The 13,169-nt window shown below is 46.8% G+C and overlaps 1 protein-coding gene across 6 annotated transcripts in view; it reads left to right on the top strand.

The window, feature by feature from the left end:
- LOC126530559 (uncharacterized) overlaps window positions 1-13,169 on the top strand; it is a 114,200-nt gene that overhangs the window by 78,570 nt on the left and 22,461 nt on the right. For 4 of the 6 annotated variants that reach the window (XM_055070645.2, XM_055070642.2, XM_055070643.1 and 1 more), the window contains 2 exons: window positions 9,096-9,324; window positions 11,081-11,371. In XM_055070645.2, the coding sequence (XP_054926620.1) occupies window positions 9,096-9,324; window positions 11,081-11,371 (520 nt within the window). The remainder of the gene's footprint in view (window positions 1-9,095; window positions 9,325-11,080; window positions 11,372-13,169) is intronic. The other 2 variants (XM_050177821.3, XM_050177818.3) reach the window with 2 other exon arrangements.

Here is a 13,169-nt window from a genome sequence, read left to right as displayed (position 1 = left end):
CCACATTCCTGTGGGGACAGAATGCAAAAAAAAAGAACTTGCATACTTGTATCATGTCACGTTGACCGCAAAAGAGAACAGAAAAATGACGACGCGGAGGGTACCTTTCAACCGTGTCGTCCTTTTGTTGTTCTCTTCCGCTGTCCCCATCTTTATTAGCAGTCAATATGATATGCAGCAGTAAACACCAGACTAGGCCAAACTGAAGTTCTTCTGACGTAATAGTTCTGCGGAAACTTGCAAGGTGGAGAGGGGTAATTGATAAAGGGAAAATGAGACATCCACCCTAACGTAGGTAGCTAAGTGCTACAAAGGAAACGCATACAGGTTCCTCGAAAGAAAAGCTTCGCAGTTGAAGAAAAATTTTTCCTGGGGTCTGGGACTCAAACCCGGGACCAGTTCTTCTGTTACGTACTTATATTTAGGTGCATGTCTAAGAAAGACCAAGTGGTCCAAATTAATGTACAGCCCTTCGTGATGGTGTTTATCATAGCTTGCATTTTGTTTCGGGACATTAGAGAGATTGAGCTTGTCTGCAAACATATTAGCATTTCCAGGATACAGTCGGCTTCCAATAATTTAACCCTAACGGGACTGACAAAGTCGGTTGAATTAAACAAGATGCAGAAAAAATGTCAAAACGCACTAGTGATTGATTTGGCAGTAACGTATTTACTTGAATCTAACGTGCACTTTATTCAGATAAAACGGGTTAAAAAAATCGCACGCTAGTTTATTCTAACTAGCGTGCGATTTTTTAACCCGTACAACCCTAAATCTGCGTCTCCATATCACCATCGGCATTTCAAAGTGGCCGCCTTGTCATTACCACATATGTTCCCACCCTTGTAATCAAAACAAGGCTTGATGTGAATTTCGTCAAGCATCAACGTCACGGTGTATTCATGTGGCTGCAGATGTTTTAAATCTCTGGGAAGCATACTGAAGGAAAGTTTCATTGCAAGAATAAATTTTTGGGCACATTTGAACAGACGAGCACACTTTCCTGATATGTGCTCGGATGGGGCAAGGTTAGTGTACTTGTTCCTCTCAACGTATAGGCATGCGGTGATATTGTGCGGAGAATGCATGCAAACACTATTACCTGTGTGCTGTACTGAATACGCTCTGCAGAAAGCAGTAGTAGCTGTTCCTTTATAAACTTTACAGCCCCTTTCTTGTCTTCATTAGTGCTTCCTTCCAATATGTCTAGAAGGGAAGGTATTGTAAGCGACAGGTGGCGAGAACTACAGCGCTCCTTGGACAGCATGCACAGGTTATCCAAAATTTCCAACAAGGAGCTTACCTTGCGAACCGAGTCCAGTACAACAGCGTTACCAAGGTTCTTGCATCGCGAAGCCTTGATAGCAGGCAGACACTTGAAGGTTTTCGAACATCGTCAATAACGCCTTCAACCAAGGTTCACGATCGTCAGTGATGTTCAAAAACATTGTGCACTTTTCTTTATGGATCACAATCTACCTCACCAACACTGATGCCACTTGCAAGCGCGCCTTGAGTTTTTCGAGGGACGAAAAATGGTCTCTTCTGCTCCGCTTCATGTGAAGCCAGTGACTCTTCGACAGCATGGGCCAGTTGGGAAGCTTCTAGTCGGCTCCTCTTGGCGTCAGGTGCTTCTCTTGTGCTGTTGTCTGGTGCTGAAAGGTACGAAGGACAGCCGGAATAAACTGTAGGCACAGATCCACGGCGGAACCGCGGCACTGGCAGTGCAACTGTAAGAACGTTTCCCGTTCTTGAATCCGTGTATGAAGTTGTGCGCTCGATGCACGAAGCGTGGAAATGATACGCGCAAACCTGCAGCAACCTACAAATGTCTCGTAAACGCCTGAGAAGCCACTTATTAAAATAACCTAATGCTCTCCCCTTTGTGTACGGGTGTTTAAAGTCCGTGTGGGCACAATAAGTCTATCTGGGCTTCGGAAATATCGCAGTAAAAGTGCTTAACAAGTACAAGCAACTAGGAGCCCACAACAGGACCATCAAGAATTCTTACCTTAGTGTATAAAGCGGGCGCGAAGTCCTTCCTAGGAATGGCGTGTAGCCGCTTCTTGAAAGTGTGGTCGTCTTTAGGGAAAGAAAACACTTGTATCCTCTTCCCCGTATCGTAGTTGCTGGTGCACCCCGGCACACAACACTTATTTGGCATTTTAGCACCCACTGCACATCATGCACGAAAACAAAATTGCTGCAAAACTACAAAGGGAAATGATAAACGCGCCCACACCGCTCCAACCAGCCGGTCCGCACGCTGCCAGGAGTGTGAAAGAATGAGGCTAACTTCATGTCACTACCGCTGCGGCTTCTGGAAGTGTCAGACTGCCGGATATGACTTTTACGAGTTCAAAGTAGAAATCCAAGAGCTCCTCAACAAAGTAGAAATCGAGTGCCCAGCCGATATACAGTCGCCGACTGATTTCTCGGACTCCAAAAATTCGGACATGCTCGATTATTCGGTCTGCTTCGCGGCACCGCCATTCTCCCCATAGACCATAATGTATAACAACTGCCGAAAGTTTGGACACCTTGCTACCCCTCGTCTGATTTTTCGGGCACTCCTTGAGCCAACTCGATCGAGAGCATCATGCACAGACTCTGACCGGTGCATGGTTTGACTTAACACCATTTTTGTTTTAAAAGGAGCTTCCTTGCTGTCCCACGAAGTGGCGCTACTGCAAATCCCCGCTCATCATCATCGTTTCTGCCTGGTTCAATAGAGTTGCTGCAGCAGTTCCGGTCTCAGCTTAGTAAGCCATGTCAAGACAATCCAGCAGCTGATTTGTTTCTTCTTCGTGCACGACGCTGTGAATTGGCCACGTTTTTCGTTTGTGCGACTGGTGTTGGCATGACGGCGTGGTGGTGTTTCCTTTGTGTGCTGTGTCGAGGTTGTGGTGATCCAATGCGGCATACGGAAACATCGCGTCAAGTGTCTAATGCAGCCGACAGTGCCCGTGCAGACTGTGCTGGGGAATGCCAGCAAGCGGGTGCCGGGAGGCCTAGGATTTGTCGCCTTCCGATGTGCTCCCTAGTGACGCCGAAAATGTTCTGCCGAGACCTGCGCAATGGTTGCATTGCGATTCCGGACACAGTCTTTGACGGTTTCACAGGTGCTGACACTGCTGTACTGACATGTGCAGAACTTGACGACGGCGAGATCATTTGTCAGGTTTCTGCTACACCACTGGACGACGACTCCGAGTTGGCTCCGATGACTCTGAGTACAAGCAGTGACTGTGCTTTCAGCCGTCTATAGTGACCGTACGACCCTCTCCGAGATTCAGGCTTATCTGATTGCACATAAACGGAACAGCGTGCAATGGTGCATTCACGATTTCTTCAAGCCTACTGCCGAGCCCGAATAAATGCGTGGAAATAAAGAACTTTATTTTTTTCTTAATTTCCTTTTTCGGACACCTGTTTATTTGGACATTTCCACAGTCCCCATGAGGTCCGAATAAACTGTTGGCGACTGTATTAGCAAGAAAAATGTAGCATGCCACCGATTCTGGCCCGGAAAAAAAATAAAACCAGCAAACTCTACTTTCATTGTACAGAACTTTATGTAATGTAATAGTTCTGTGGGGAAACCCGCAAGGTGGAGAGAAGTATTTCATAAAGCGTAATTAATAATTTCCTTTGTAGCAATTGCTTCAAAGGAAACCCACACGGGTTCCTAAAAAGAAAAGCCTCTCAGTTGAAGAAAAATTTGTCCTGGTCTTGGACTCGAACCCGGGGCAGCCGTTCTATCATCTGAGCTAGCCAGGTGGCTAGCAGAGGGCAGGGCGAAGTCGAACTTATCAACAACTCGAAGCAAAGGCAAGAGTCCTCCTCCTCCTCGAGCTGTAAGGTGTTCGAAACTTCGATCATCCTTATACATTAAGGCTATGGGGCTAGCGGTGGTGCTGTGGGGCCATCCAAACAATCGGGCATGTCTGAATTGTCAGCGTCCGAATAATGGGTCGTTCACTGTAATTCATAAATGGTAAGAAGTCTACGGACAAACTAAAGCACTCCATGGAGTGCCACTATTCAAAGTTATTTTTAATTTCACCAGCACCTCAGAATGGTGAAGTTGCTCTGTATACTGGGCAGTGTTTCCACACCTTTTTGACACTGGTGCGCTATGCAAGTACACCATGTGAGCTGTCAGGTGGCAAGAAGGAGAAGACTGCATTCATTTGTCAGTCATCCATGGTAACACTGTGCAGTGTAACTGGACTAGGACAGAGAAAGAAAAATGGCACATGCACACAGCGCTAGTCGCACACAGACACAGCATGTTATGATGAATCCCAACCAGCTAGCCCGCCAACATGCTTTAGTCACTCATCCGGGCTTCATCAGTCTTTTTCCCCCCTTTGTTTGAAAGCAACGAAGGTGGCCAGATGCCAGGTAATGCAGATGGCATGTGACTGGAGGATTAATTTTTTTTTTCACAAGATCCTGCTGGCAGTACATAACCTGAATGTCACAAACCCTTCGCTCGCAAATGGTGGCTGACCGTTGGTGAATGGTACTTTGACCATGTGTTTTTATGGAAACAAAACAACGCCTCACTCAAGTTATAGTTGCAGTTTGCATTAGCACTTAAGCCACTTCTGGCTAATGTATGCAATGTTGGCTAACCTATGTTTTGGCATTTACTTTTGCTATGCTGTTTTGGAAAAGCCAAGAAACCATATTTATGAAACAAAAATCTAGTTTGAAAAACATTTCATAATCTTGTGGCATTAAGAAAGAACCGTATTTACTCGAACGCAACGTGAAGGTTAACTTTCCTGTTACTCAAAATGAAAAAATAAAACTGTGAATGTAACCAGAGATGAACGGAAAAAGGAATGGTACCTTTGTTCAAGGAATGGCAATTTGGAAACAATTGTCATATGAGGAGGAGACGGAGCTCTCCTTGAGCGGTATTCTCGGGTGATTATTTTCGGAGATGTTTTTCGCATGAATTAGCATCAAAACCGTCCAAGACAAACGTTTCTGGCACTCTGCCAAGCTCGCTATCAGTGCACTGTCAGCAATATAGTACTTTGAGGAGTTCGTTGCCAGGACAAGTCGATTCTCGTGAAAGCGAAACTATCTATGAAAGTGAAACTATCTACCCACGAATCAAGTCATCTCCAGTGTCGTTGAGCTCGTTTGAGGTTAAGCGCTTCTTAAAAGACAGTACAACAATTTCATTTGGGGACAGCACCAGGCCACTATGAGGTCCACAGAGCCCTTCTGACAAGCTTGGCATTTAAGCGCTGAAGCTTTTTTTTTATTTCCTAACCAAAACTGTGTTTTCTTTATTGCTGATTGCGAATCATGTTGTACTAAAAAGCAACTACTCGATGTTAAAAAAATATTTGCATCACATACTAAGTCAAACCAGTTTATTTCTGAACATAGGAAACCAGCTGCCTGCTGCTAATAAAAAAATACAAACCACATAAAGAAAACAGTCGATTAACTGCTGTATGTACTCCAGACGGTCATCTGGCGATAGCAAATGATAATGCTATCGCCAGATGACTGGTACCTTGCCTAAGAACGGCCATAAATGGAAACCGACGAGGCTTCGCACCAGGGTTCTCGACATCAAGCTGCACCCACTGACGAGCACTTGCAATGTTTGCTTCAGAGATGTTCTCATCATCACCAGAAGAACTGCTCAATTCAGCGTCATCGCTGTTTCCACTTCTGGACACAAGATAAACATTGGTATCCGAATCATCTTCATTGGCAGAAATTGACAAAGATGAAAAGCTACTTCTTTTGGATTGACGAGCCAGCTATGTATGTCTTGCCACCACAGGAGAAACCGAAATCATCAAGTAAATGCTTCCATCTGGCGGGCGACATGCAATTTAAGCTGTAGACGGGCGCTTCTTGTCCTGAACACACAAGATGAGAACCTATACTCCTAGGACGAGCTCCGCTCATCCAAAACAGTTTGGGGACGCTTTGGCTAGGACGAGTTTTGCTTGTCCGACACACTCAAGGGGGGAAAGTGCCTCCTGCTGGTTCAACCATCTGCGAATCGCCGACTCGTTGACGTCAAGTCATCAAACCACGGCAGTGTTTCCCAGCTCCTCGGCCATCAAAATTGCTCATATCTTGAAGGTGGGTGTCGTACCAAACGTGCTGCATTATCATGACGTCGCGAATGAATGGAGTCGAAGTGCGAAAGACCACAGGGTACTGCAGCACCGCAACTCCAGTCACAAGCACAGTGAAAATGGTGTCGATTCCAACAAAAAATGTGTTTACTTTGGTCGACTTGTCTATGGATAGGATTGAGACTTAGAGGTATTAGGGGCGAGCTCCACCACTGGAAAAGCTGGTGCCATCGTCGGCGTGACATGGCATGAGAGATCACCTGGACACAGCGGCCGCGTTGGCTGCTTTGGAAGTGCCGAAACGAGCTGAAAACGAAGGTTTCAAGTTCCACCTGTGTCGCGGTTCTGATTAAGTGGTGAGGCTTTACCGCCTTGGGTGTCTGCTTGACATTTGAAAGTACTATAATAGGTAGTGGCTGTCTTTGGAGGCGTGCAGCATGGTAGGCTACTGCTCGGTGTCGCAGTGCCGGATGTACGCGACGGAGCTTGGTGTCAGCCTTATTAGCACATAGCCGCAGGACAAGGAGCTGCGTGAAGCTTGGCTCGCGAAACTTAGAACCGGCAGACAGCCATCGGCTACAACTCAGGCATGCAGCAAGCACACACGCGAGGAAGATTTCTGCTACGGCGCCGGGACTACGATGTTTGGTGAGTAGCAGAAAACGCGCACTGAGACGCTCGCCCGCACCCGCTGCCCGGCTAATGTCAGAACGGTTTGGTCTATGAACTTGTTGATGCTAGATACTGGCAAGTTCATTTGAACGTAAGGGAGCTGTAAGACGCACATTAAAAAAGGCATGGCATATAGTCATGTTTGTGTTATGAATTAATGCACTGGATTACGAAAAAGAAACAGGGAAATCACACGCTGAGAAGACCGATAAACATACAGTGCGACGCAACTTGAGAAATAATATTGAAATGACCAGGAATTTAGAAGACAAAAAAAGATTGAATCGTCGTGACGACGCATCACAGTTGCCGTAGGCGTCGAAGAATCTAACGAAATTATTTTTGAACAGTTCTAATGGCGTCCACGCAACAATGGTTGCTATTGTACTGTCAAATGCTCATATGCTGTGGCCTAAAGCTCACGGCACGGTGTGAAAACACGCTCACAGCGAAAGCAAAACATTGTGCGCAGACAAGCACGCAGACGCACATCCGGTCGCTGCGAACCTGTGGGATCGCTGCATTGAGGCTTCATTCTGTTATGCTCCATTTGGTTATACAGACAGCCCACTATAAGAACATATTTGGCATATTTACTCTCAGCGTTTGCCTACCTTTCACACAAGAAGCCGGTTTGGGAGACTCCATCGCGGCGACCGTGCGCAGTGGCGTTCACTGTACGTATCCGGTAAAGAGGTGGCATCTGTAAACGATTCTGTGCTTTCAGTTTGCACAAGATTATGATATCGACAGTCAAAAACTTCCCTCGTTTTGAGAATACTTACATAAATGTCCAGAAGGGCTGCCACGTGGTTTTTTTATTGAGCGCCGTAAGCAAAACCTATGAGGAGCACGTCGCGTGATCCCTCATACTATGCAAGAGAGCCGCTTCCGACATTTGGCGATCCCGTAAGTCCTCGCCCCCAGTAGGTTGTGAACATAACGCTAAAGACTGCGGGATTTAGAATATTTGTGTTCAAATGGTCAATTTCGTTGTTATTCGAGTATAATGCTAGAGTCGAGTTCAAGCAATGATAATTGTGAAAAAAGAAACTATGTTGCAATAGGGTAAATACAAAACTTCCCAAACTAGTGCACATTTTTGTGTATGTTCAATTATTTTAAAGTTTTTTTCTTTTTGATCATTTGAGCTTAAATTCAGCTTCATTAGGCCTACAGATGTTCGGATGCAATTTTTAACCTCCCCTGGCCGATTTTTGCAATTGGGGCAAAACTCTTATGCATGAAAATGGCGGTTTCCAAACATCATGCATACTTGTATCGGCACTCCAAGCATGAAGTTACCAAGGAGGCTAAACACACCAAGAAACTTGTGTGCAGCTACATCCACTCAGTTGTACAAATTGAGTGTGGCATCTCTGCAATACCAATTGTTTTAGAGGCTACCATAGGAGGCAAGGCGATTCGCCTTCCAGGTCAAAGGGCGTAACAGTGAAAAAAAATGTGCAGCTATAAAGAAGTATCGTTTGCCATTCAGCAACCATTTTTGGTATTTATTAACATGCCCATGAATTTCATTCTGGGATAGCAAATGATTTGACACAATTTTTGGATGTTCCAACCTAATTAATGTACAAGTACTCTTCAATGTGATTGGAATGTTTTTCTTTGGGCAAAAGAATTCAAGCAATAAGGAGTTAAGGACTGTCATCTAGCTTCACTGTATATTCATCTCGGCAAGGAGTTTCTTTGCAGCTTGTCCACTTATTATTCTTTACAGAATACCGAATTACCAGAGATGGTAACAGCAGTAGCGGCTCTGGTAGTGGCACCTTGTGACGCTTTGTCCTACTGCATCACATTAGACACCTTTTTGTTCTGTGGCTGTTTAAATGCTTTATGCCAGCAGCTAAGTAGAATATGGTTGCTCACAGCAATGACAGCTCACGTTAGAGCGACAGCACAAACTTGATACGGGGACAGAGGAGGCAAGGCAACACAAGTGCTTGCGTTGTCTTGCCGCCTCTGTCCCCGTCTCAAGTTCGTGCTATTGCTCCAACGTGATGTACCAAGAAGCCCAAGCTGCTCATGTGAGCTCACCATCCTCTCTGGTCCAGCCTTAGGGCACCAGATGGTGCCTCCAACATGACTATCTGCATAAATGTCTCCAGTGACCCAGCATTCTGCGAAGGGTTTATGCACGTGGACAAGCTACAGAGCTTTTCATCACTTACTAGTTCACTAAGGAGCTAAAGAACATGGTATAGGTTAGGGTAGGTTCACAGTTCACCACGTGCTTGTCAGTGGGTCTGACAATGTGCGCGCCTGCCTGTGCAGCAATGCTGCCCACATCATCGTCCTCGGGAGGAGTCCAGGTGGCCACCAGCAGTGGAGGGGCCATTCACTCGTCCTCGCTGCGTCCGCGCATGGCCAGCTGCATCACAGTGCCCGACTCGGACTCTGAGGGTCACTACAGTCCCGCCCGTGCCCTGCCCAACTTCACGAGCAGCGTGCTAGCGGCCAAGGCCATCAAGCCTGAGCCACAGAGAGACCCGCTGCCCATCAGGTAAGAGATGGTGCAGCGCTTGTTGCGTGCGGCTGGTGGTCGGATCTGTCTACCCGGGTGTGTTATGTGTGGGCTGTTTTCATTTTTTTTATTATGCAGATCCAATGCACATCTTAGAAGCTGTGAAGCAAAGCTTTCGTGAAGCGGTTAATCAAATCCTATAAATTTGCCTATTTCATTCCTGCATTTTTGGCGTGCAGGAAACTGGTGAACATGCGTGACATGCGGTGATCGTCTCAAAGAGCTAGTTGGCACTGTCACGATAGAAGTATACGTGCGGTTGTGGCCGAATAGTTAGGGCATCGGAGTGTTTTGGAGCACTGAGGTTCAATCCCATTGCAGTGCAGTCTGCTTATAACAATACCACATATAACGGTATATATCTTATAACGACGAGTTTACTTAAGAGTGTCAATTTCTGCATTAGGGCTGTGAGAAAAAAAAAAAAATGTAACAGTATGTTATTGGTCATATATGAGAGACGCCGATCAAAATTTTGCCTTATGGACAGCGTTTTCCATGCAGACTAATGTTGACATTTGCGTTGTTCCCCTTAAATGAACAATGTCGAGACAGGGCCAAAGTTTGCCTGCGCAAGTTCGTGGCTGCTGCCATATCATGTAGCACCTCCCGCGCACACACTGATCGCAAAGCCATGGAGAGCATCGTGGTGACACCCCCATGACAGTGAAACCAACGCGTTGGAAGTTGCTGATATTAAGGGGAGACAAGGGTTCCAAAACCACTTTTGTTAATTTTAGTGTGAACTGGATGATATTTAACAGTATTCAGTTTTTTCTGCTGATTGCAAATGTCTAATTAGATTTTGTATATCTTCATTAGAACAAATGATGCAATGTTTTTAATAGAGAAATTCAGTCAATTTCTTACGGGAGCACGGGAGCATGGTAATGTGGATGCGAAACAGCTGGCTCCATCTTGTGGTGTTCTGTGCCAACTTGCAATCAGTGGGGTGAGCAGGAGGCACTACGCGGTAATGGTGGCAGATACTAACTCTGTAAATACACTCGTCTCGGCATGGTTTGTTTAAGGGGATCTTAGCAATCTAAATGCCAAGCTCAATGTGCATGAAAAATGCTGTACAGAAGGCAAAATTTTGATTGTTGTATCCGATATGTAGTCTTAATTTACCGTTATGCATGGTTTTCTTTCTAATAGCCCAAATGCTTAAGTTGATACACTTGACTCATCATTGCAACCAATATATTGTGATATGTGGTATCATTATAAATGGAGCCATCATGCTGGAAGGTGATTGACATCATCGCAATGGAGAACTCAACTTTGAAAAGTCCCCTAAAGTGCTTGAGGCGTATGTCCAACTCGGCAGCTGCTGAGCTGCAAGACTTTGCTACTAAAACGAACAAGATTTTACTATTTTTACTGTAAGTGTACAAATAAAGATTGTTTCACCCTCCTTGAACGTTGGCCTTCAACCTGATTGGAATCCTCGAATTGGCCTTTAATATTGGATCGAATGTTCTGTACCAACCCTGCTTCTCATTTTTACTTGCGTGCACTCAGACTCTTAGTTAATCACTTGCTATCTATCTTGTGCTCGTGGAATGAATGTGGAGCGAGCAGGAGTCTGGCGCACTCGTGAGTGAGTAAGCTGGCCTGTGGTCACAGCTGAAGGGGCACAGTTCAGTGTTTGAGGCAAGTGGCCGTGCATGCGTGCCACACAGCATCCGGCAAATGGACCGCAAGCCTCACGAAGCGCACAATCTTGTCCTAGCAGCAGCAGCAGCAGCAGCCTGTGCAGCCAGAAGAAGCGGCTCCTGTGCCATCCGCTGAACGGTGGCGGGGACATCGTGTTGACGCCCAAACGGGAGGTGGACGACGACTGCAGCGTGCAGCTGCGACCGGCCGCCAACGGCTTCCTCGAAGGGGAGCGCCTGGTCAAGTGCAGTGCCCTCATGCCCCCCGTGTCGGCAGCCGCCACTCTGGGCCGGCCCCACCTGTCGCCGCTGCAGCACATGGGGCAGCCCCTGCACCTGGCACCCAGCTCGCAGCCGGAGTTGTACAGGTGGGTGCAGTCGGAGAGACGTGCTCTTCAGTTAGAGCCCAGAAAGCACACGGCGAAGAATGTCGCAAGTGCTGTATAGTCACCTTCACACTTAATCCGAACTCTCCCTTAAGTACTTTTTACTAGGGGCATGTGAATACTCAGGTACGAATACAGTAGAACCTCGTTGATCCGTTCCCATTATGTACGTTTTCCAGGCGCCAACGTTCGCCATCGAGAACACAAGAAATGACCCAATAGAGTTACTCATTTTTTGCTGGTTCAGACGTTCCCGGAAAACACGATTTTTCGGCACTAACGTTAGGTTCAGTACGCTGCCAAACGGAAGTTGTATGATACAGCTTTCTGGCTGCTAGACCCCATGTAAACAAGAAACTGCGCGAGGTGCATGCGATTGAGAAGTGTATATAGCTGCCCACCGTGGCAGCTTCATCACAACATTCACCCGCCCGTCTCACATGAAAGTGCCGGTGCGCACTCAGTTTCTCAGTTCGGTACCAGCAAATCTTCTCCGGGGTCATCGCACGTGGCATTCACAGCTATCATTGCCAATCATATTGCGGTAAACATCTTTGCCTATCTGTCTATCTGTTTCACAGCATGTGGTGCTGTCCGACGGGTAGCGAATGCGTTTAATAGGCGATAACCACAATGCGCCGCCGTTCCCTGCTGCAGGCGGTGCAACATGGGCATCACATTTCACTTCGGCAGTATCCAGTGTTGCCCACCAGGTCAATTTCATTTCTCTTCTTAAAACAAGAGGCGATAGGAAAACAAAACATGTCTCGGGCCACTGTACGACCACCAGCTCTATGTACTTCACTGTCTCATGCCGCATCGATCTCCGCGAGGCTTCAAATTATGTACTGTCAGGAATAGTTGCCAGATTTTTTTAGTTACTCCGGATCGTATGTTTTTCCTAGTCAGTATCATGCATACCTGCCAGGTCTCCCGAATTGTCCGGGAGACTCCCGAATTTTAATGGTTTTGTACGATTGTACGACCGAAACAGAAATCTCCCGAAAATGCGCCCGTGTTCGGCTGAACCCTTCTCCTAGTCTGGCCACATAGCGCCGGAGCTTCGTGACACCGATTGACAGCATGATCAGCGAAGAGTCTAAAAAGCGTAGTGGGTCAAGCGCAGAATTGAAGCTCGTAGTATCGCTTCTGCTTTGCTATTTATGTGAACGAAGCGCCGCGGTCGTTTTCATCTACGCATAAGGAGATTTCTATGCAGCTGCCCAGGGTATCACAAGCGTGGCGCTAGGGTCTGATCCTCCCCGTAGTTTCTCTCCACTTGTGCCGGTATTTCCTGTAGGTAGCACTAGGCTGCCTCCACACGCTCATCGAAAGTTTTCTTACGTTCTTTGTTGGCTTCGGCGCTCCGGTGCCTGGTGTAGTGTGTCCTTTACGTAGTTGTCGGCAATGGCGTTGAGTAAAGAGCGCAAGAAATACCTTCAAGTCTTTTTAAGGCAGTATACCGCAGACTTTGGCTGTATTGTGGCGTTGCGGAAAGGCGGGCATCATGCATTTTGCACTGTTTGCAATTGCGACATCAGCATCTCGCACGGCGGCAGAACTGACTTGGCTACGCACGTTTCTTCGAAGAAGCACGCCAGCAGCCTTCAGTGCCAAGAGAACCAGCAACGTCTCCAACAATTTTTCGTGAGACAAGACGACAGTGATGTCATCCGTGCGGAATGCCTGTTCACGGATTTCTTGCTGGAGCACAACATCCCGCTGAGTGCCTCTGAACACGTGGGACCTCTGCTGCGGAAAATGTTCCCGAAGTCGGATA

This window comes from Dermacentor andersoni, chromosome 4 (assembly GCF_023375885.2).
Source record: "Dermacentor andersoni chromosome 4, qqDerAnde1_hic_scaffold, whole genome shotgun sequence".
NCBI classification, from domain to species: Eukaryota; Metazoa; Arthropoda; class Arachnida; order Ixodida; family Ixodidae; genus Dermacentor; species Dermacentor andersoni.
Note: the sequence above shows the minus strand (reverse complement) of the source record. Positions and strands in the feature narration are given on the sequence as shown.